Here is a 24,068-nt window from a genome sequence, read left to right on the forward strand (position 1 = left end):
AAGTAGGGCGGCAGGTAGCTTAGTGGGTAAGAGCGTTGTGCCAGTAACCGAAAGGTCGCTGGTTCTAATCCCCGAGCTGACTAGGTGAAAAATCTGTCGATGTGCCCTTAAGCAAGGCACTTAACCCTAATTGCTCCTGTAAGTCGCTCTGGATAAGAGCGTCTGCTAAATGACGTAAATGTAAAATAGATCCACAATTTCAGAGCCACTCAAAATAGTAGGGTAGATCCTCGTAGTTTGTAAATGTAATGGTCCTCAAGTCAATGTAGTGGTCCCAAATTGTCAACAAATCATCAAGCCCTAAATGAGTAGCAGTAGCAGTGCTAGCTGTGCCACTAGAGATCCTGGTTCGAATCCAGGCTCTGTCATAGCCGGTCGCGACCGGGAGACCCATGGGGCGCACAATTGGCCCAGCGTCGTCCAAGGTAGGGGAGGGAATGACCGGCAGGGATGTAGCTCAGTTGGTAGAGCATGGCGTTTGCAACGCCAGGGTTGTGGGTTCGATTCCCACAGGGGGTCTAAAAAAAATAATATGAAAAAATAACTAACTGTAAGTCGCTCTGGATAAGAGCGTCTGCTAAATGACTAAAATGTAAATGTAGGTATGTATGTCCCGGACTACAACAAAAATGTGTGCTGTTGGGGGTACTGGAGAACTGGAGTTGGGAAACACTGCTGTGGAACCCTGTAGAGCAGCCAGTGAGAGGAGAGGAATTATGCGCACCCAACATTTGCTCAAAAGCTGGACTGAAAAATATGGCTACAGAAACATTTACATTTTAGTCATTTAGCAGACGCTCTTATCCAGAGCGACTTACAGTTAGTGAATACATATATATATATTTTTTATACTGGCCCCCCTGGGAAACGAACCCACAACCCTGGCGTTGCAAACGCCATGCTCTATCAACTGAGCTACATCCCTGCCGGCCATTCCCTCCCCTACCCTGGACGACGCTGGGCCAATTGTGCGCCGCCCATGAGTATCCCGGTCGCGGCCGGCTGCGACAGAGCCTGGATTCGAACCAGGATCTCTAGTGGGACAGTTAGCACTGCGATGCAGTGCCTTAGACCACTGCGCCACTCAGGAGTGGCGCAGTGGTCTTCTCTCTGTTTGCTGCTTCCAAAAGTGTGTTTTCTGAAAGATTTCTGGAGCTGGTTGCCCAACAGAAGGTGCTCTCACTGTGGCCAACACACTCACAGAGAGGGGGAGGGAGGGTACGGGGGGGATCTGAAGTCCCATCCTTTAATTCTTCCAGGGCTCTCAGCCACAGATGGTGGAAGAAAACACTGCATGGGGTCAGAGAGTGTCTTAGAGACAAGTAGTCTGTCATGTACAGCCTCCTCTCTTCTCACAGCCTTACATACCAGTGGAGGCTGCTGAGGTGAGAACGGTTTATAATAATGTCTGGAACGGAGCAAATGGAATGGCATCAAACACCTGGAAACCATGTGTTTGATACCATTCCACTGATTCCGCCCCAGTCATTACCACGAGCTCGTTCTCCACAAATAAGGTGCCACCAATCTCCTGTGAAACATAGTTGGGCCTACATGTACTATACCCAACCGGATGCTACTGTTCCCTCCGTATCATGTGAAGTAGATGCAGTATGTGACAGGCATTATTCCCAGTAGAATGCTACGGCCACATCCGGGAGTTCTCAGAATTCCCATGTAAAGAGCTTGGAGCACTTGGAGAGGCATTTGCATTCACAGAGCGCATTTCAATCCATTATAGTGTATCAGTAGCTGTGACTCCTCGGATCTGAAGGTTGTCTGCCTGAGTAATCCAGTGCATATGGAGCAGCATCTCAAGGCTGTATATAGAAATAGGGAGACAGTTGGAGAGGCAGCTACTGCAGTGGAGCTAGAGCCAGGTACTAAGAGCTGCCTGGTGGGTGTATTAGATGGGTAATAGGAGAGAGATGGAGAGAGGCAGATAACTAGAAGCTGCTGGATTGAGTTAACAGTAATAGCTGAGTGAAATCATGCTGGCAGAGAGCTAGAGTCTCACAGAGAGACCAGCCAATAAGGGCAATCATATAATATGCCATTTAGCAGACGCTTTTATCCAAAGCGACTTACAGTCATGTGTGCATACATTTTTTACGTATGGGTGGTCCCGTTACAAGCGCCATGCTCTACCAATTGAGCTACAGAGGACCACTGGGCACCTCCCCACTCCAAGCACTGCTCTATCACTCACTTCCCCTGGGATCTCACAGTGAGACACACACACACAGAACCAGTAGCCCCTCGTCCACACACTGGTCATACACAGTTCCACGTGATAAACCTCCAGGAACTGTGTGTGTTTGTGTGAGGTGTGCAACACACTGCAAAGTGGGCCTTAAACCTCTCTCAGCCAGACTGCTAGAACATGCTGTACCCTAATGAGAGCACACTCACAAGGGGAGGGAGGGGTTTATTGGGCCCTTACCTCATAGTGGAAAGAACATTGTCTTGCCCATATTCCTGTCTGAGGTTAACGGGCAACATCCATCTCTCTTTCTTTCTCTCTTGGTGGGAGAGATTGACTGGCTGTGAGAACTAGGCCCACTGGGACTTTTTCCTCTCTCTGTGCTGCTGTACAGTGGCTGCTGATTATAACCTCATGTGCCCCTGTGAGAGAGAGAGAGAGAGACTGTGCGTGTATGTTCCGCTCCAGCCCCTTGGGAGGTACAGTAGCACAATAAACCTGACTACTATGTACTGGTTTCTAAATAGAAATCCACATCCATCCCAGTGACCACACTAATGACTCAAGGCAAACAGAGATCTCAGATCTTTAACATATTAGCTATCGATAGTTGTGAGAATGCATTTCATAATGTCAAACTTCCTCCTGCATATCCTTTAACACATATCCACTATGTCCATCTGTCTCACACTGAATAGGCTGTTTGTAATTAATGACGCCTCAGGTGCAGTTCTGATATTCTACCACCAGACTGCGCAAAGCATCAGTCTTGACCAGAAGTGGTCTTTCTCTGTTTGTAGAAACTGCAACATGGCTTTGGGACCATTACCAGAGGAAAATCAACTGACTTTTCAATCCAACGGTGATGTCAGCATGACTGGACTTTCCTTACTGAAACTGTTAACAACACACCACTTCTGAGTCACACAGACAGAAACACAGAGAGACACACAGACAGAAACACAGAGAGACACACAGACAAACGCAGAGACACACACAGACTGAAACACAGAGAGACACACAGACTGAAACACAGAGAGACACACAGACTGAAACACAGAGAGACACACAGACTGAAACACAGAGAGACACACAGACTGAAACACAGAGAGACACACAGACTGAAACACAGAGAGACACACAGACTGAAACACAGAGAGACACACAGAAGATGAACAGCTCCTGTGTTTTTATTTTTAATAGAAAAACAAAAATTATTGAAAAATCAAATGAAAAAGAAAGAATCCAGTAATGATGATGACATAAGCATGATCAGGGCTGTGTCTCCCAGGCAACCATACATATTTTCCTTTCAACTCACTTCTCAGTCCATGAAAGGCTGTGTGTGTGTGTGTGTGTGTCAACAGAGGGTCACTCTACTCTGCCAATACTGCTGAGTTGAAGAGAAGCGGCGACTGAGCTACCAATGCAGAGGAAAGGGTAATGAACACTGCAGGTGCACATTAATAAGTCCAGCAGCAGAAACCAAACAACCCACGGCTGCTGGTTCCTACATTCACCCAAACCCCTCAACACCACAGCCTATTAACATACTTACATAACACTCGGCTAACGAAATGACAGCAATACAATGGCATCTCTGTGTGTTTGTGTCTAGCTGCTTTTGTCTGTACAAATGTGTGTGTGTGTGTGAATATATGAGTGCGTATTTGTGTGTCTGCATCTATGAATATGAGGTTGAGTGTGTGTGGAGTGTGTGTTTAGTCTCACAAAGCCAGGGTCTGGTATAGTAGTGTTGAGGGTATATTTAAGAGGACAGGTTGTGTAGAGACCCAGGAGCTCTGGCACATAGAGCTGTAGCCTGCGGGAGGTGATGCATTATGATAGAAGGCATATAAAAAAAAAAAAACATTCAAATTAAATTAAAAGAACTGAACTGGATGAACAGAATAAAAAAAGGTCCTTCAAAAGGCAGGAGTTCAGAGCGTCAGAATAACCCACTCTCTCCCCCTTCTTTCTCTTATTAAAATATCATGATTTTTCTCTTCTCCCTCCCTCTCGTCCTCTGTCTGGCCCACTCCAGCAGTGAGCCTCAGTTCTGTGACGAGGGCTGGTGGGGGATATGGAAGTGCCCCCCCCCCGCTATCTCCATCCACATCTCTGCTCCTCGCAGACGAAGCACAACAGCCAGGGCCATGGAGGGTGGAAACCAGGAGGGTGGACTTCACAGCCACAGCAGACACTGCACTATGACCTAACCCCCAGGCACAAGAAATCTATGGTCTCCCGAGACTGCGATGCCAACGACGAGTCACGAGGGGGTGGTATACACAGAGCTGGACCAGGGACCACAGTACAGTTCACTGGGGTGGTAGTTGGGGTAGAGGGGTGGGGTAGTATCTCTCCATAGTCCTGCAGGGGAGCAGGCACACTGGCCTGGCTGTAGTGAGTCCACATTTCTGTCTCCTCGTTCGTCTCTCCCTCCAGCAATCTACTAAGGGACCCAATGTGACGAGGGCCAAGATGGAGGCAACAGTCTTTGAGGATAGCATTCTCTCTCTCTCTCTCTCTCTCGCTCTCACACACGCAAAAAACACAAGCTCACGTCCAACACATACAGAATCACAAGGCAGTCAAACATACATACACACACACACACACAACATACAAACACTGATTCTCTCACATGCACCCATACACACTCTGGGAGGCTCTCTGTAGGGGATTGAGTCGGGGGCCTGTGTGCTATGTCCCGTCCTCCGCCTCTTCCTCCTCCGAACAGTAGTCCTGTCCCTGTGGACACACCACAGATGAGGGATGAGACCAAGAGAAGAGAGGGCTGATAGAGGGAGGACAGATCGCATCACGTAGGAGAGATGGAGTGGATAGAGAAGACAGGGATGAAGTGGATAGGAATAATGTAGTGTCTTTTAAAGGCCCAATCTGGATGTAGCTCAAGTTGAAGTATTTCCTGCTAGTCAGATCCGGCCTATAGCAGCCCCCAATCCCACAGGAGACTCTCTTTAAATGTTCAGGCCCTGCTGCCCAGCCCCCCCCCCCCTCACCCACCTTCTCAATCTTCTCATCCAGCATCCTGAAGAACTCCTGCTGGCTCTCTGATGTGTGGATGCTGTGAAGGAAAGGGAGAGAATGAGAAAGAGCGAGAGCGAGAGAAAACAAGTGAGAACGAGAGAGAGAGAGGTAGTGAGAAAGAGAATGAATGAGGAAGTTAGAGGGGGAGGAAACAGGAGGCAACAAACACACCACTAGAATTTTCCATTACACCCCCCACACAGGAGAGAGACACAAACAGTTCTAAACCCCTGCTTCTGCGAGAGCCTTTGTGGTTGTGGAGGAATTTGAATAATCATTTTATGGAGAGCTCACTCCGGAGTCTATAATCCAAAGACAAACTAAATACTGATACAGCACCCAATATGTTAATCCACACACAATGTCACCAAACAGAAAATAGAGCCCCATTACACGGCTGGAAACAAAAGACACTAACCACTCAGCTACACTACAAGGATAATAAATCACACTGCCTGATAGCATTTATGAATACATACTGTATAAAATCACTGCAATGATTGTTAAGTAATACGATGACTAGGTGATAACGTGTGTACGTATACACATACAGCGTTATAACACACACACACACACACACACACACACTATGACTCACTTTGTCCTGTTGGCATTGGCTCCAGATCCTTCTTTCTGCTGTTTGCCCCTGTAATGTACAGAGCTTTTCTCCTGAAATACACACACACACACACACACACACACATCAGCTCACAGTTCCTACCCCCCCCCCTCCGGAACCCATGTAGTAGGTTAGAGGCTGGGGAGAGAATAGCTACCTGCCCCCTGCCTGCCTGGGCCCTAAGGAAGAGTTGCCTGGCCCAGCTGTGGCCCTAAGGCTGGGAATAGAGAGGCTGCCTACCCCTGCTGCTGGGGCCATGGAGCTGGGAAGAGAGACGCTGCCTGTGACTGAGCCATGTAGAGTTAGGCCCTGTACAGGAGAGCCTGGTCTGCTCTGGCCTGGACCAAGGCATGCTGGCAGGGAGGCTCGGAGGCTGGTAGGCCAGGGGGACTGACAAAGGGAAAGACTTCCTCACTGGTCTGGATCATTAGAGGTGCTGGCTGTGCTCTGGAGGAAAAGGATGCCAAGGGCTTAGCATGTTCTAAACTATGAGCTGTCCTCTCAGCCTTTAGATCTCTCTGCTACTGCGCAGGCTAACTACAGGCATTTCATGGATATGCAGCATCACACATAAATCTGTTTGTGTGTGTGCACTTTGACTGCAGGATTAAATGTGCGTCTGTGAGAAACGGTTGCCTGTGAGTACGTTTCATTAAGCCTTCACATAAAAAAAAAGTCACTTCTGAAAATGAGGTTATTTGTTCTGCTGCATGTTTTAAGCCAGCTGTGGCATATGTTGAAACTAATGCCACTATGACGACGGCAGCACAGTCACAACAATGGTGGAATAAAGACACAATGCAATGACAATCAATAGTAGGGTATGACTTTCATTTCTCTTTTGAGTTTTGATTCCTTTCCTTTCCTTCAATTGTTACTTCATCCAAAAGGGTGTGCACTTTTCTGGTTATTTTACAGTGTTAGTAGGAAAGACTAAATAATAGATATTGGACCATGAAGGAAGGGGTCAAAACAACCTTATGAAACTCCCACATTCCATACACGCCACCACGCTGTCTCTACCTGCTCAGGAGGCACCACGGCTGTGTGTGTGTTTGCATTTGTGTAGCGTATGTATGTATGTATGTGTGTTGATGGACAGTCAGAGAAACGTTTGTTGCATGTTGATGGACAGTCAGAGAGGACTGTGTGTTGCATGTTGATGGACAGTCAGAAAGACGTGTGTTGCATGTTGATGGACAGTCAAAGAGGACTGTGTGTTGCATGTTGATGGACAGTCAAAGAGGACTGTGTGTTGCATGTTGATGGACAGTCAAAGAGGACTGTGTGTTGCATGTTGATGGACAGTCAGAGAGGACTGTGTGTTGCATGTTGATGGACAGTCAGAGAGACGTGTGTTGCATGTTGATGGACAGTCAAAGAAGACTGTGTTGCATGTTGATGGACAGTCAAAGAGGACTGTGTGTTGCATGTTGATGGACATTCAGAGAGGACTGTGTGTTGCATGTTGATGGACAGTCAGAGAGACGTGTGTTGCATGTTGATGGAGAGTCAGAGAGACGTGTGTTGCATGTTGATGGACAGTCAAAGAAGACTGTGTTGCATGTTGATGGACAGTCAAAGAGGACTGTGTGTTGCATGTTGATGGACAGTCAGAGAGGACTGTATGTTGCATGTTGATGGACAGTCAGAGAGACGTGTGTTGCATGTTGATGGACAGTCAGAGAGACGTGTGTTGCATGTTGATGGACAGTCAAAGAGGACTGTGTGTTGCATGTTGATGGACAGTCAGAGAGACGTGTGTTGCATGTTGATGGACAGTCAAAGAGGACTGTGTGTTGCATGTTGATGGACAGTCAAAGAGGACTGTGTGTTGCATGTTGATGGACAGTCAGAGAGACGTGTGTTGCATGTTGATGGACAGTCAAAGAGGACTGTGTGTTGCATGTTGATGGACAGTCAGAGAGACGTGTGTTGCATGTTGATGGACAGTCAAAGAAGACTGTGTTGCATGTTGATGGACAGTCAAAGAGGACTGTGTGTTGCATGTTGATGGACAGTCAGAGAGGACTGTGTGTTGCATGTTGATGGACAGTCAGAGAGGACTGTGTGTTGCATGTTGATGGACAGTCAGAGAGGACTGTGTGTTGCATGTTGATGGACAGTCAGAGAGGACTGTGTGTTGCATGTTGATGGACAGTCAGAGAGACGTGTGTTGCATGTTGATGGACAGTCAAAGAGGACTGTGTGTTGCATGTTGATGGACAGTCAAAGAGGACTGTGTGTTGCATGTTGATGGACAGTCAAAGAGGACTGTGTGTTGCATGTTGATGGACAGTCAGAGAGGACTGTGTGTTGCATGTTGATGGACAGTCAGAGAGGACTGTGTGTTGCATGTTGATGGACAGTCAGAGAGGACTGTGTATTGCATGTTGATGGACAGTCAGAGAGATGTGTGTTGCATGTTGATGGACAGTCAGAGAGGACTGTGTGTTGCAGGTTGATGGACAGTCAGAGAGGAATGTGTGTTGCATGTTGATGGACAGTCAGAGAGGACTGTGTGTTGCATGTTGATGGACAGTCAGAGAGACGTGTGTTGCATGTTGATGGACAGTCAACGAAGACTGTGTTGCATGTTGATGGACAGTCAAAGAGGACTGTGTGTTGCATGTTGATGGACAGTCAGAGAGGACTGTGTGTTGCATGTTGATGGACAGTCAGAGAGGACTGTGTGTTGCATGTTGATGGACAGTCAGAGAGGACTGTGTGTTGCATGTTGATGGACAGTCAGAGAGGACTGTGTGTTGCATGTTGATGGACAGTCAGAGAGGACTGTGTGTTGCATGTTGATGGACAGTCAGAGAGACGTGTGTTGCATGTTGATGGACAGTCAGAGAGACGTGTGTTGCATGTTGATGGACAGTCAGAGAGGACTGTGTGTTGCATGTTGATGGACAGTCAGAGAGGACTGTGTGTTGCATGTTGATGGACAGTCAGAGAGACGTGTGTTGCATGTTGATGGACAGTCAAAGAGACGTGTGTTGCATGTTGATGGACAGTCAGAGACATGTGTTGCATGTTGATGGACAGTCAGAGAGATGTGTGTTGCATGTTGATGGACAGTCAGAGAGGACTGTGTGTTGCAGGTTGATGGACAGTCAGAGAGGAATGTGTGTTGCATGTTGATGGACAGTCAGAGAGGACTGTGTGTTGCATGTTGATGGACAGTCAGAGAGGACTGTGTGTTGCATGTTGATGGACAGTCAGAGGACTGTGTGTTGCATGTTGATGGACAGTCAGAGAGACGTGCGTGTGCGTGGCTCCTCTCACCAGGTTCTCCTGGTTGCGTGCGTTCACCCGGTCTTCCTCTCCACGCATGTACTTCACCTCCTCCACTCCCTTCATCTTGTACTCGTCTGTATGGAGAGAGAAAAACAGAGAGAGAGTACAGTTACACAACTAAATAACTACTCCTGCATATCAGTAGCACTGAAAATACACACACTGATAGAGAGAACCCCACCCAACAGTAGACAGAACATAACAGGTAACTTTATTTTCTGAGTAGCTGCCCAGGTTCTGATAAAGCAGCATACACCCACCGAAACACACCAACACTGACACACACTGCACGCTAATAAACCCACACTGTACGGCCGGTCTTATCAGCTCTATTCAGTGTATTTTGCCTTTCTCTGAAAAGGACTCATATCAGACAGATAGTGAGAGATCGGGAGGGAGGGAAAGGCACCTGCCATGTGCAGTCAGTCTATCTGAAATGTTTCATCTGCAGCCAGTATACGGTTCTACTCCTCTTCCTCTCACTGTGTCACTCACTCTCTTCCTCTCACTCCATTCCCCTCTTCCTCTCTCTGTCACTCACTCTATTCCCCTCTTCCTCTCACCGTCTCACTCCATTTCCCTCACCATCTCACTCCATTCCCCTCTTCCTCTCACCGTCTCACTCCATTCCCCTCTTCCTCTCACCTCATTACTTTCTTTCTCACACTGTCTCACTCACTCTATCCCCTCTCCGTCCGTCTCTGTGCTTCAGTCCCTCTGAGATGCAGTTGCAGTATCCTTCCTGACACCTGTATGTGTGTGTTTGTCTCACACTCTCTGTGCGTCATCAGTGTGTGCAAGACAGCAACATCAGATTAAACACAGTTTTGTATTTGTAATAAATTAGCAAAAATGTCTAAAAACCTGTTTTTGTTTTGTCATTATGGGGTATTGTGTGTAGATTAATGAGAGGAAAAAACGATTTAATCAATTTTAGAATAAGGCTGTAACATAACAAAATGTGGAAAAGGTCAAGGGGTCTGAATACTTTCCGAAGGCACTGTAACTAGGAATAAAGTGACAGATATTAAACAGTAGCAGCGTATGGGATGAGTAAAAAATATATAGTGCAAAAAGGGTCAATGCAGATAGTTAAACAAATAGCTACCCAGACTAACTATTTAGCAGTCTTGGGGTAGAAGCTGTTCAGGGTCCTGTTGGTTCCAGATTTGGTGCATCGGTAATGCTTGCCGTGCGGTAGCAGAGAGAATAGTCTATGACTTGGGTGGCTGGAGTCTTTGACAATATTTAGGGCCTTTCTCTGACAATGCCTGGTATAGAAGTCCTGGATGGCAGAGAGCTCGGCCCCAGTGATGTACTGGGCTGTACGCCCTACCCTCTGTAGCGCCTTGCGGTCAGATGCCAAGCAGTTGCCAAACCAAGAGGTGATGCAGCCAGTCAAGATGCTCTCAATGGTGCAGCTGTAGAAACTTTTGAGGATCTGAGGGCCCATGCCAAATCTTTTCAGCCTCCTGAGGGGGAAGAGGCGTTGTCGTGCCTTCTTCACAACTGTGTTGGTGTGTTTTGAACGTGATAGATCCTTATTGATGTGGACACAGAGGAACTTGAAGCACTCGACCCGCTCCACTTCAGCCCCGTCGATGTGAATGGGGGTGTGCTCTGCCCTCCGTTTCCTGTAGTCCACGATCAGCTCCTTTGTCTTGCTAACATTGAGGGAGAGGTTGTTGTCCTGGCATCACACTGCCAGGTCTCTGACCTCCTCCCTATAGGCCGTCTCATCGTCGTCGGTGATCAGGCCTACCACAATGTTAACCTGTTTAAAGGTCTTACTCACATCGGTTACGGAGAGCGTGATCGCACAGTCGTTCGGAACAGCTGGTACTCTCATGCATGGTTCAGTGTTGCTTGCCTCGAAGCGAGCATAGAAGGCATTTAGCTCGTCTGGTAGGCTCGCGTCACCGGGCAGATCGCAGCTGGGTTTCCCTTTGTAATCTGTGATAGTTAGCAAGCCCTACCACATAGAGAGGGGGAGGAGAGATAGAGAGAGAGGAATGTTTTCTCTACAGCTGCCTGCCTGGGGAATGCAAACATGTCAGAGCAAAGCAGCCTGTCTGCGCACGCCGACACACACACACACACCTAAAGCAACACACATTGAATGAAGCCAACCAACAGTCACTGTGGCTTAGTAACAGAGGCAGGTAACAGAGGAGAAAAAACGACTAACACTGAGCAGACATCAAAAGGCACGTAACCACACTGAAGATGAGCCTATAAAAGGACAAAGAAGAATTACTATATTTCATGGAAACAAAAATGGATCTATACAATGGATCTATCTGTCATAGCCTGGTCCCAGATCTGTACATGTATGTGCTTGTATGGCATGACAATAATAATAATGACAGTCAGTTGGCTAAAGCACATACAGATCTGGGACCAGGATACATTTGGCCATATTGGAGAGGATGTGTATCAGTGTGCGTCTCCATTGGCACTGACTAACAGACGATGGGGTTAAAGAGAGATAGTCATTTCCACTGTGGTGACAGGGCTGCTTGCTTTGTCATGATGAAAAAGTGTTTCTCTGATGTGGACATCTTTCTCATTAGGAGCTGGGACCCTGTGTCGACCTTTAGGAGATCTCTGTGAGAATCCTCGCTCTCTGTCAGTTGGAAGTAGTGTGTGTGTGTGTGTGTGTCTGAGTCAATTTGAGCATGAGTGTGTGTCCATTTGAGTGCACTCCATGCACAGTCAGGCTAAGTGGAGTGGCCAGGGCAGTCTGTGTCATTCTCCCCGTTCTGCAGTCTGTCAGTCAGAGCCTCCTGCCTGGCTCCCTTCCAGCCCTGACTGTCTCCAAAGGACTCAGCAGATATGACATTTACATTGACCCTGCCCTGCCTGGGTTGGTGAAATAACAATATACTGATGTCAGACCAGAGGTCATTAATACTGCCCTGCCCTCAGCCTGCCTGGCCTGGTCAACCAACTCACTAGGTATATATGCCACCATCTTCGTAGCAGTTTAGAAATGAAAGGGGCTTAATTTAATCTCATAGCGGGAAATATTATTTGTCTCATATTACATTACAGCTCAAGTCTAAAGATAATGTTTTTTATTCACATGTAATCTAAAATCAGTTAGATACGTTCTGAAATACATAGTGTAGTGAGGCTTCATATTTCAGTTTCAGTTCTGAATGTCGATACAACAATAGCAACATAGCGACTATATTTACACTACAATACAACCAATACACCCACTCACAACAGTCTGGACAACTACAAATCAAATCGCAAAACTGCACCAAGACAACAACTGATGTGCTACAACAAACAAGGTAACACACTCCGGTGTAGCAGACACCCATGCTCCTACTCTGATTATAAACCAACTTCAAACAGGCTGCAATCAGAAAGTGTTGCTATTTTCTGTCTTCTCCCCTGGTGTTTGTGTAAGGGAGCTCAGCCTTTCTGTCTTCTCCCCTGGTGTTTGTGTAAGGGAGCTCAGCCTTTCTGTCTTCTCCCCTGGTGTTTGTGTAAGGGAGCTCAGCCTTTCTGTCTTCTCCCCTGGTGTTTGTGTAAGGGAGCTCAGCCTTTCTGTCTTCTCCCCTGGTGTTTGTGTAAGGGAGCTCAGCCTTTCCTGTTATTGTAGTAAAGGAGCATAAGCAGGAGACTGCCGCCACCGCCACACTCCTAACTGCCACACACACACACCCCCACACCAGGCGCTCGAACAATGACATTTTGACTGGCACACAATCTGTTGGATCAGATCACTGTGATTGAGATGAGTGTTGCTCATTTTACCAGACACACAAAGCCTCCTGTTCTATCAATAGAAGCCCTATGAGCTGAACTGGGAAGAAGAAGGGATGATGAGCAGAAGGACGTGGGAGAGAAAAAGAAGAGAGCGGGGGAGAGAATCAATGTGCTGTGGCCAGGCGGTCGGCTGTAATCCACAGACAGTATCCAGGTCAACAGTTCTCTCCCTCCTTCTCTGTGACCATCAACATTGAACAGGCAGTTGATATAATCATCTATCCAGTGCCCTCCATGCCCTGCCCACTGTCTACTAGTGCCTAGTGCAGCAGCGAGAGCACAGCCCCATTTAACATCTACCATCATCTAGTAGGAGGCAGGCTGCAGTCTAGCAGATGAGCTGTCACTGACCATTCACATAACACACACTGAGGAAGAGCGATGGAGGGGGGGGGGGAGTGGAAGGGAGAGAGACGTCAAAGTGGCTGGGAAGGACGTGGAAAGGAAGGAGAGATGGTCTAATACGGAGAGAGAGAGAAAGGAAGGCAAGAAACTGAGGCCTTGGCAGGGAAAGGGAGGAGGAGATGAAAAAAGGAGGAGAAAAAGAGAGAATCTTTAACCCACGTCATCCTCCTCTCTCAAGGAACATTCCCTCTCCCCCTCCAATCAAGACTCACAATGCAGCCATTCCTTAAAAGAAGAGGAGAGCAACAAGATGGGATGGAGAGAGCGAGGGAGGGAGTGATAGTGGGAGGGAGGGAGGGAGGGAGGGAAGGAGGGAGGGAGGGAGGGAGGGAAGGAGCGAGTGAGGGAGAGTGGGAGGGTCAGAAGGCGAGACAGCAGAGGGAGAACAGAACAAGGCCTCCTGTGGCTCATCAGCTGCCATTTCCTTTGTGGTTATTCCAGCGTGATGCTCCTAATTCTTAATCTGTCGCTAATCCCTCATCCTCTCTCTCTCTCTTTCTCTCTAGCCCTAGTCACAGCACCCAGCCTAGCCTGCCCAGCGAGCAGCTATAATTGATGCTGTTAACTAGATTCACTTTCTCAACCCTCTCTCTCTCCATGTCCAAGCGCTAAAACAGTAAGTACTAAGAGGACACACAACACCAAAACCACTCCGCAATCCTAGAGGCTACTGCACTAATTAGTATTCACACAGGGTAGGAGGAATAGAATGGGAAACATGATACAAACAGTCCCTAAAATCTCCTCAGCCCGTGACAGCAACTTGGCATTGATTAATAAAATATATAGCTAATTATAATGTCCTTGTAGACTAGAGATTGGGTATAGAGTTTGACTAGAGGAGAGGTATAACAGGTAACATAGCCAGCAGGCTAGTGTGTGTGGAGTGGACAGGAAGGATATCCTATAGTGTGTCATTATATTTCCATAGAATAGCCTTCAGGTGGGGAGGATGTTTTACAGGTGAAAGTAGCCAGGGTTAGAATAGAGGGAGATGATATGAGTGTGTGTATAGTGTGTACTGACCGGAGAAGAGGTCTCCGTTGCTGTAAGCCTTGCCCCGGCCCTCCTCATCGCTGGGCACGGCCGACACCTGCTTAGCCGAGGTGCAGCCCATCTCCTCACTCTCTGGCTCCTCTCCTCATCGCACTCTCACCTGGAGATAAAGAGAAAGGTAGGGGAGAGGTGGTAGAGGGAGGGAGAGAGAGATACGGTTAAAGTCCATAGCAGCTATTGAGAGATAACTACATTGGTTAACACATGCATTGTATTTTAGTGACAACTGGGACAAAGCAACAATATCGCAGCCTCTGAGCCTGTCACTGTGGAGAAGGAGTGTCAGTCACGCACACAGTGTCACAGGCACAAAGTATCAGACCGTCATACTGTCAGTCGCAGGCGATACACTGTCACAAGCACAGACTGTCAGTCACACACACTATTGTTGTCACAGGCACAAAAGAAAACCCTGTCACAGGCAGATTGACAGACCGCAATACACTATCACAGACACAGCATGGCAGCATCAGCCTCAGACACCACCCACAACTCAGAACAAGCCACTGGCAGTCCAATAATACAGAGGCCCTGAGCCCTGTCGCTGAGACAGAGAGAGAGATGGAAAGAGAGAGCGAGAGAGAAACAGAGAGAGGGGGACAGAGACAGGAGGTACATAGAGAAATAAAAGAGAAGGAGGGAGAGGGGTTCAGAGAGAAACAGGTTGAAGGAGAGGTAGAGTAAAAGGGAGCGAGAGCAATGAGGACAGAGGGTAGATGAGTAGAGAGAAATGTTCCAGAGCATCAACAGGCTGCCGACACTCCTTTTCCTCCTCTGTTTTCCTCCCCTTGTTTGAAGTTGACAGGAGGTCAGTGTTTACTTCAGACCCAGCCTCCCTCTGAGCTGGCTGGCCACTGCACAAAGCAACAGGTGTGCTTTGAAGCAAGTGGTGACAGCAGACTGGGATAGGGAGAGATTGAATATGTCCGTAAACACTCCAGCCAGCTGAACTGCGCATGCTCTGAGGACGCGGCTAGGGATGCCGTCTGGGCCGGCAGCCCTGCAAGGGTTAACACGCTAAAATGTCTTACTCACGTCAGCCACGGAGAAGGAGAGTCCACAGTCCTTGGTAGCGGGCCGCGTCGGTGGCACTGTATTATCCTGAAAGCGGGCGAAGAAGGTGTTTAGCTTGTCTGGAAGCAAGACGACGGTGTCCGTGACGTGGCTGGTTTTCCCTTTGTAGTCCGTGATTGTCTGTAGACCCTGCCACATACGTCTCGTGTCTGAGCCGTTGAATTGCGACTCCCCTTTGTCTCTGTACTGACGTTTTGCCTGTTTGATTGCCTTACGGAGGGAACAACTACACTGTTTGTATTCGGCCATATTCACAGTCACCTTGCCATGGTTAAATGCGGTGGTTCGCACTTTCAGTTTTGCGCGAATGCTGCCATCTATCCACGGTTTCTGGTTTGGGTAGGTTTTAATAGTCACAGTGGGTAGAACATCTCCTATACACTTCCTGATGAACTCAGTCACCGTATCCATGTATTCATCAATATTATTCTCAGAGGCTACCCGGAACATATCCCAGTCCGCGTGATCAAAACAATCTTGAAGCATGGATTACGATTGGTCAGACCAGCGTTGAATAGTCCTTAGCACGGGTACTTCCTGTTTTTCTGCCTATAGGAAGGGAGGAGCAAAATGGAGTCGTGATCAGATTTGCTGAAGGGAGTGCGGGGGAAGGCCTTGTAGGCATTTCAAAAAGCTGAGTAGCAGTGGTCCAATGTTTTCTCAGAGCGAGTCAATGTGTTGGTAGAACTTCGGTAGCGTTTTCCTAAAAATTTGCTTTGTGAAAATCCCCAGCTACAATAAATGCGGCCTCAGGATATGTGGTTTCCAGTTTGCATAAAGTCCAGTGTAGTTCTTTGAGGGCCGTCGTGGTATCGGCTTGAGGGGGAATATACACAGCTGTGACTATAACCGAAGAGAATTATCTTGGGAGGTAATACGGTCGACATTTGATTGTGAGGTATTCTAGGTCGGGTGAACAAAAGGACTTGAGTTTCTGTATGTTATCACAATCACACCATGAGTACTTAATCATGAAACATACACCCCCGCATTTCTACTTCCCAGAGAGTTCTTTATTCCTGTCTGCGCGATGTACTGAGAACCCAGCTGGCTGTATTGACGAAGACAGTATATCCAGAGAGAGCCATGTTTCCGTGAAACAGAGTATGTTACAATCCCTGATGTCTCTCTGGAAGGAGATCCTCGCCCTCTGAGCTCGTCTACTTTATTATCCAGAGACTGAACATTTTCGAGTAGTATACTCGGAAGCGGTGGATGGTGTGCACGCCTCCTGAGTCGGACTAGAAGTCCACTCCGAATACCTCTTCTCTGCCGGCGGTGTTTTGGATCAGCCTCTGGAATCAGTTCAATTGCCCTGGGGGGTACGAACAAAGGATCCAATTCGGGAAAGTCATATTCCTTGTCGTAATGCTGATGAATTACCGCTGCTCTGATATCCAAAAGTTATTTCCGGCTGTATGTAATAACATCAACACATTTCTGGTCTAATAATATAAGAAATAACACACAAAAAATTCAAAATACTGCAAAGTTGCTTAGGAGCTAGAAGCAGAGTTGCCCTATCTGTCGGTGCCATCTCGCCATCTTGTGTGTGTCTTTCACAGCTTTCTTGGCTAAATAACATGAATCTCCTGAGGCAAGCTTACACAGGTCTTTCTTAAAGGTCCAGAGAGTGTGAAGAGATTCTTCTGGGGGCTGGCTATGCACGCACACACATGCATGCATGGCTCTCTTTGGCAGGAGTTCAGACCGATCAGGCCAGAACAGCCCAATCCTGCCTGACTACAGAGGATGGGTCGGTGTCCGACAGAGTTATCTGTGGCCTGACGGTGAGGCCTTCCCCTGCAGCCCAGGCTGCTTAGGCACTGCCTGTTTGTGTCAGAACTGGAGCAACTCAACTATGACTCAGACCATGGAGTCTGGCTGGGCACAGGGTGTGTGTGTGGGGTAAAATGCTGAGTGAGCGAGTGAGTGAGTGAGAACCTCTCTAGCTCCCCTCCTGACTGAATCCTATGGGATAATTTTTTGAAAATTCCAGTTGAATTAATGGATGTCTAGTTAGGAATCTCTCCGTCTTCTGTGTAGAATCCTAGCCAGGTCAGTGTTAATGGTGTTTGGGCTGTGTGTTAAAGCAGAGAGCGTTGAGTTAGCACAGATGGCATGTGGACAATGCAGGCCTGTCAGCTAGGAACAGATGTGGAAGTGTGTCAATGGGACAAGCTTACGCTGCCAGTTAAGACCCTGACACCAACCGGATCCAGCACTCACACAGACAAACTCGCACACACTGCCTTCATATACACACACACACTCATCCAATGATATCAATACACAGATTCAGGTAACTGCCAAAATAATGGAAACACTTGAGTAAATGAGGGATACAAAGTATATTGAAAGCAGTTGCTTCTACACAGGTGTGGTTCCTGAGTTAATTAAACAATTAACATCACATCATGATTAGGCTGATGTATAAAGATGTTGCCCATTAATTTGGCTACCATGTCTAGAAGAAGAGATCTCAGTGACTTTGAAAGAGGTGTCTCAAAGGGGCATAGGGGGGTTTAAAGGGTGTGTCTGTCTCAGTCACCAGATCTCAACTCAATTGAACACTTATGGGAGATTCTGGAGCGGTGCCTGAGACAGCGTTTTCCACCACCATCAACAAAACACCAAATGATGGAATTTCTTGTGGAAGAATGGTGTCACATCCCTCCAATAGAGTTTCAGACTCTTTTAGAATCTATGCCAAGGTGCATGGGCAGAGACAGGCCTAACTAACAAACCCACTCCAAGTATTCTGCCGTTAGGCTTATCCCTACATTATACTAAAAGTCTACAGCTACTGTACATTAAAAAATACTATTAGACTGCTTACATCATAGATACTTATTTACTCAAGGATCAGCAAAAGGCTGCAAGCCACGTTTCAGCATTTTACCCCACACACATACACACTCACCTGCAGGTCTGAGTAGTTGAACTCAGAGAACACTGAGGGGGATAAGTGTGCTTGCGTAAACACACGCGCAAACAAGCTCCATAGTGTGTCCACCATGTTCTAAGACACACACACAGGCTCAGTAGTGTGTGAACCTTCTCAAACACACTGCTGTGCCAGAAGCTGTCTGAGCCACCACAGGGCCTGAAAAACTGGCTGTGGGCCCACCTATCCTGGAAAGGGAAGGAGAAAAGGGAGGGAGGGCTAGCAGAGCCTTCCAGGGCCTCAGAGTCGGGTTCAAAGGTCAGGTCTCTGAGGCCCATCGTCAGCCATGACAGTGACAGAGCCAGTGATTGGACAAGGGCTGAGACTGATAGACCCTGCATTGTGTATCTCTCTGACATAACAGGACACTCAAGCCAAAGCACCATAATATTTACACTAGCCAGCAGCAACCCCTGTACCTCTTCTCTCTTCCTTGTCCCAGTTTAAACACTACATCAGCCTGACAAGCCGGCAAGCCGTGCCAACACACACACAAGCGTGCGCTTGTAGCCTCTTACACTCCGACAAGGAAGACCTGTCCTGAGTGTGGTGTTACTGTTTCTTGTGCATGTCTCCATTCTCTTGTGTTCTGCGGTGAGTACCTCTTTCCACTCTCCCTCCATTGTAGTGGGTACAAGTGGCTGGGGGGAAGGGAGGAGGATGTACAAATAACAGCTCCTCTGTTTGGGAGAACTCTGTCATGTGACAATGAGATGGAGAGATGGGCAGATAGAGACAGTGAGAGAGAGACACTGAGGCATAGAGATAGTCAGAGTCAGGCAGATACAGATGTATCGTTGTTCCGTATACATTGGCATCAGGACAGGACTATGTTTTTTGTCAGGCCAATAAGCCAACTGAGTTGAAAATTTGATGTCTGCATGGCTCACTAGATTTCCTGTTCTGTCTCTCCTCTGTGGCTTAGGGCAAGACAGAGAGGGAGAGAGAAGGAAAGACAGAAAGAAGGAACGAGCGAGAGAGGGAAGTGTGAATGAGTAGAGCTCAGAGGGCCACTGTTACTTACCTCATTAATCAGAAGAGTAATTGAACCCGAATGTTGAGTTAAAGGGATACTTCGGAATTTTGGCAATGAGGCCCTTTATCTACTTCCCCAGAGTCAGATAAACTTGTGGATACCATTGCTAGCAGATAACCATAGACTTCCAGTCATTGTGCTAATGCTAGCTAGCATTGGCTTGCAAAACTACCTCTAACTTCCTTCATACTGGACTCAAGAGACATAAAAATGGTATCCACTCTGGGGAAGTAGATAAAGGGCCTCATTGCCAAAATCCAAAAGTATCCCTTTAAAGTTCAGATTAATTTAACCTAGTGTTCAGCCACAGCCCCAGGGAGCCATACGAAATATGACAGAGGTTTTCATAAGACAGAGGTTCATAAAAGGGAAAACTAGGAGAACCACAATGACAGAGAAAACCATACAGCATTGGTAGTTGCTTCAGCCTCCACTATTCCACAGATGTTCCCACAGGGCAGTGTTTAGGATTAGGGCCAGGAGTTTTATAGTAGGACCCAGGGTTTTTCCCCTCCTCATGTCACATGGTCAGGATAACACTCCTGACCGTATTTATTGAAGTATTATCACAGTGGCCTGGCCTGTGTGTCAGACTGTATCAGTGTCCTGGTACAGTAGTATCTCTGTGTGTCTTTCTTTACTCATTCACCATGTTATCACCTTCTCTAGACCTCCTCCCTGCTCCCTCTCAGACATGCCCTCCCAGCTCAACAAACAGCAGAGCTCAGGTCAACCAGGCCTGTTGTTCCCCATCTCGCCATCTGCTGCTCCATATGAATCACTCTGACAAGTGTTGGCGGACAAATACAGTACGACCATGAATATTCATTAGCAATCATTACCACTGCATCAGATATATTTCAATCTGGATCTAATTGCGTCTCTGCAGTAGGATAATTGGTGAAGCCGTTTCCTGTGTGTGACTGACCAGGTTGGGTTTGTATTGTTATGATGAGGACCTCATTTGCAGAGTAGAAAACCTGAATAATGGAACAGAGTTGGAACATGAGTACAAACGAGCAGAATCATGTCTCTAAATGGCAATGCAAAATCCTGGTCAGAATTCATTCGGTGAGAAGATCTTTTCACTGCCTTGCAATGCAAACGAGTACAGACTTTTTCCACCTCTCACTGTACAGTGCTGTGTTCTGTGTTCTCTTATCTGGTTGTACTCTGAGATCCATATCTTTGAGTGTGGTCCAGGTTATCTGGCCTTCAACAGAGCAACACCCATCTGCTGTTCTGGGAATCCAATGCAACGCCTCTAGCACCACTCTCTGCACTGCTGGTCTCCTGCTACAGCAACAGCAGCAAGCAACACATGCCAAGTCCCTCTGTCCAAAACGAAGTAACATACCCTGGTCTGTCCATATGTACCACTGGTTCACTGGACTCTGTATACAGTACACACTATGTAGACACGGACTAAGAGTGGGGGAGAGAAACACACACACACAGCAATGTGCATCATGCAGCCTGCAGTACCTGAGCTTTGGTGAGGTGTTCTGCAGTGCCTAGAGGGATCAGGTTGTGCTGGCCTTGTGGTTTATACACTGCAAAACACCTCACCTGACACCTAACGCCACTCAGCAATGCCAATGAGCAGGGACCGACCACCACACTCAGCATGTGCAATGGTACTAACATACATGCAGTCAGGACACACACACACACACACACAACCCCCAAAATAACACACAGTCCCCCCCACACCATCACACACACAGGCCTCCCAGTAACTATGGAAACCCAGCCTCCTCCTCAGAGTGATGTCACGTTGACATTGCATCATATCAATCTTAATTAGGGTTGCACTCCCTCTCTGCCAAAGACAGGCCAAAATCACGACCTGAGAGCCAGAGACAGTGAGAGGATAGAGTGAGAGAGCACAAATGGAGAGATTGAGAGGCAGAGAGATGGGCAGATGAGCGAGGACTGGACAGCTAATAATAGATCGATCTCTCTCTGGCGCGCTGCCTGGGAGACGCTGACTTCAGAGCAAGCTATGCGCGGTCTTTTTTCGCCGCTGGAACAAAAGCCATATGGGAGCTGCGAATCATACACATCGCATTCATAGATGATAGAGGGGGAGACAGACGGATAAAGACAGACATAAATGTAGAATAGAGGAGGGAAGAGGGCAGGCTGGTCATCCAATCACAACAGAGTTCAGAGGAGTATATTACCCAATGTATAAGAGTTCTGCTTGCCTGATATAGTGGCTAAGCAATTACTCAAATACACCCATATTTATGCATGTGCATTGATCCAGCTATTGCAGTGGACCAGCAGCAGGGGATTGCATCCCGCGACTGACCAGCAAATCAGTATAACAGGTGCACAGACTACTGTTATGTTATTGTTAAACAGAAGACTATATCCTTATGGAGATGTTGATGTAACGTAAACACTGAAAATTATCCTACGTTGCCCAATAAAAGCACATCAGTGGCCAGAGAATATTGAGCTGTAGCTGTCTCGAGGACGAGATATGATAGCCACTGTCATGTAGCCACAGACAGACAGAAGAGCATTTCGAGCCAAATTGGACATGAGCAATAACTCCCAATTCACCCTGTTGAGAGTCACCGTTCAGTCTCTCAGAGGAATCGTAAGATCTCGACACAAGTCATGTGTGTGAATTAAGAACGAACCAAGTGACAGCAGAGCGGGCAACCCAGGTCTGGCTTGGCGGGGCATAGAGCTGTGTCCAGCTGCGCTGCAGGGAGACACTGGGCGCATTGTTTCCCGCAGGGAAAGGGAGAGAGTAGCGGCTCTACGTGTGAACACACAGAGACACATACTAGAATAGATACTACACAAAGGTGTTTGTCTTTATACCAGCCCAGGTGTTCTCTCTGTTTTTGTTGCTTTTAGTCCAGAAACAGACGGCCTTACAGACGAGAGGGAGGAGAGAGAGAGAGAAAGCGACAGGGCAAGGGGGGCAGCGCCTCGAGGATTTAAAAAATGAAATGTTGGTAAAAGCATTGAGATCGAACGGTATGCGAAACGGTAACCAAAACACAGCTACTACTCCATTTTCACTATTTTCTCCTTGAGTACACTCCTGACGCATGTAGTGAACACATACATGTCCGAGAGCCGAACCAAAGACACAGGAAGGAAAGCGCCGGGCAATCACAGCCCGACTCAGGAAACAACAACAAAAGAGAAGGCTACGATATAAATAAATCATATGTAAATCATACTCAGCTAATAACGTGTTAAAACTAATAGCGAGTATTTTTTTTATGTAGCTAGATACTTACTTTACTGAACCGGTTCCGCTCGGTCCACTTTAGATTCGCCGAGCTTCACGCGGATAGTCGGGCGGGAGCTGGCGCTGTGGAGTGTGGCTGAGAACCGTATTACCACCACATTGAACGTAAACTTTGGCCTGCGTCATTTTACCAGGTTGCCACTATTTCGCGCAGTAATGCAGCCATCTTGCTGAGGACTTTACTGTAACGTTAAGTATTCGGGTTATTTGTTGGCAATAAGAATATAGCAGCTATTTTTTGTGAACTCAAAATAATTTTTATTAGTGGCAACAAAAAAAACATTACTTTGACAACAGAAGCAAGCAGTGGCATGTGAGAGGGACTACTTTTCTGGGAAATGACAGATTGACAGGTACATTTTAAAAAATCTTGTTTCTCAAAATTGACCAAGATCATGGATGGAGAGTTACGAGTTCAACCATGCCAGCTCAGTAGTTGTTCTCTGGAGAGAAAAGTGGAAGCTGAGAAAATGTGAGCCATTGATTCTAGCACAGTATAAAATCAATAGACCTATAGGGGCCCCATTTCAATACAGGGGCAGCCCTAAGAAATGGTATCCCCCCCTCACTGGCAGAAAGACAGAGACATTCTATTAAATGTGACAATAGGGGTACACAGCATGATCCATGCAGATTGAGCCTCTCAGAAATTATTCATAAATATTGTATAATATGACAAACATAACATAGGTATTGAAACCACTGATGTATGTCTCCCTAAGCATGTGCAGACCAGCTGACAGGTGTCTTCACAGACATTTTCAATCTCTCCTTGTCCCACCCAGTCTGTAATCCCACCATTGTCCCTGTTCCCAGGAGCTCTAAGGTAATCTGCCTAAATGACTATCGCCCTGTAGCACACATCTGTAATTATGATGTGCATTGAAAGGTTGGTCATGACACACATCAATACCATAATCCCAGACACCCTAGCCTAGACCCACTGATTTTGTGGATTGGGTCGAGAGCTTTAAGTTTCTTGGTGTCCACATCACTAAGGACTTAACATGGTCCACACACACCTGCACAGTCATGCAGAGGGCACGGCAGCGCCTCTTCCCCCTCAGGAGGCTGAAAAGATTTGTCATGGGCCCTCAGATCCTCAAACATTTCTACAGTTGCACCATCGAGAGCATCTTGACTGGCTGCATCACCGCTTGGTATGGCAATTGCACTGCCCTTGACCGCAAAGAGCTACAAAGGGTGGTGCGGACAGCCCAGTACATCACTGGGGCCGAGCCCCCTGCCATCCAGGGCCTCTATATCAGGCGGTGTAAGAGGAAGGCCAGAAAAATTGCCAAAGACTCT

At 47.3% G+C, this 24,068-nt stretch overlaps 1 protein-coding gene across 1 annotated transcript; it reads right to left on the reverse strand.

The window, feature by feature from the left end:
* Positions 1-3,377: 3,377 nt before the first annotated feature.
* LOC121540308 (uncharacterized protein C1orf21 homolog) lies at positions 3,378-22,846 on the reverse strand. The gene is made up of 6 exons (XM_041849083.2): positions 22,750-22,846; positions 14,394-14,523; positions 9,168-9,253; positions 5,856-5,926; positions 5,234-5,294; positions 3,378-4,957 (listed from the first exon to the last, which is right to left on the reverse strand). The coding sequence occupies exons 2-6, from the start codon at positions 14,482-14,484 to the stop codon at positions 4,910-4,912; spliced, it is 357 nt and encodes a 118-aa protein (XP_041705017.1). The 5' UTR covers positions 14,485-14,523; positions 22,750-22,846; the 3' UTR covers positions 3,378-4,909.
* Positions 22,847-24,068: the final 1,222 nt, after the last annotated feature.

Source organism: Coregonus clupeaformis, chromosome 26, assembly GCF_020615455.1.
Source record: "Coregonus clupeaformis isolate EN_2021a chromosome 26, ASM2061545v1, whole genome shotgun sequence".
In the NCBI taxonomy this organism is placed as follows: Eukaryota; Metazoa; Chordata; class Actinopteri; order Salmoniformes; family Salmonidae; genus Coregonus; species Coregonus clupeaformis.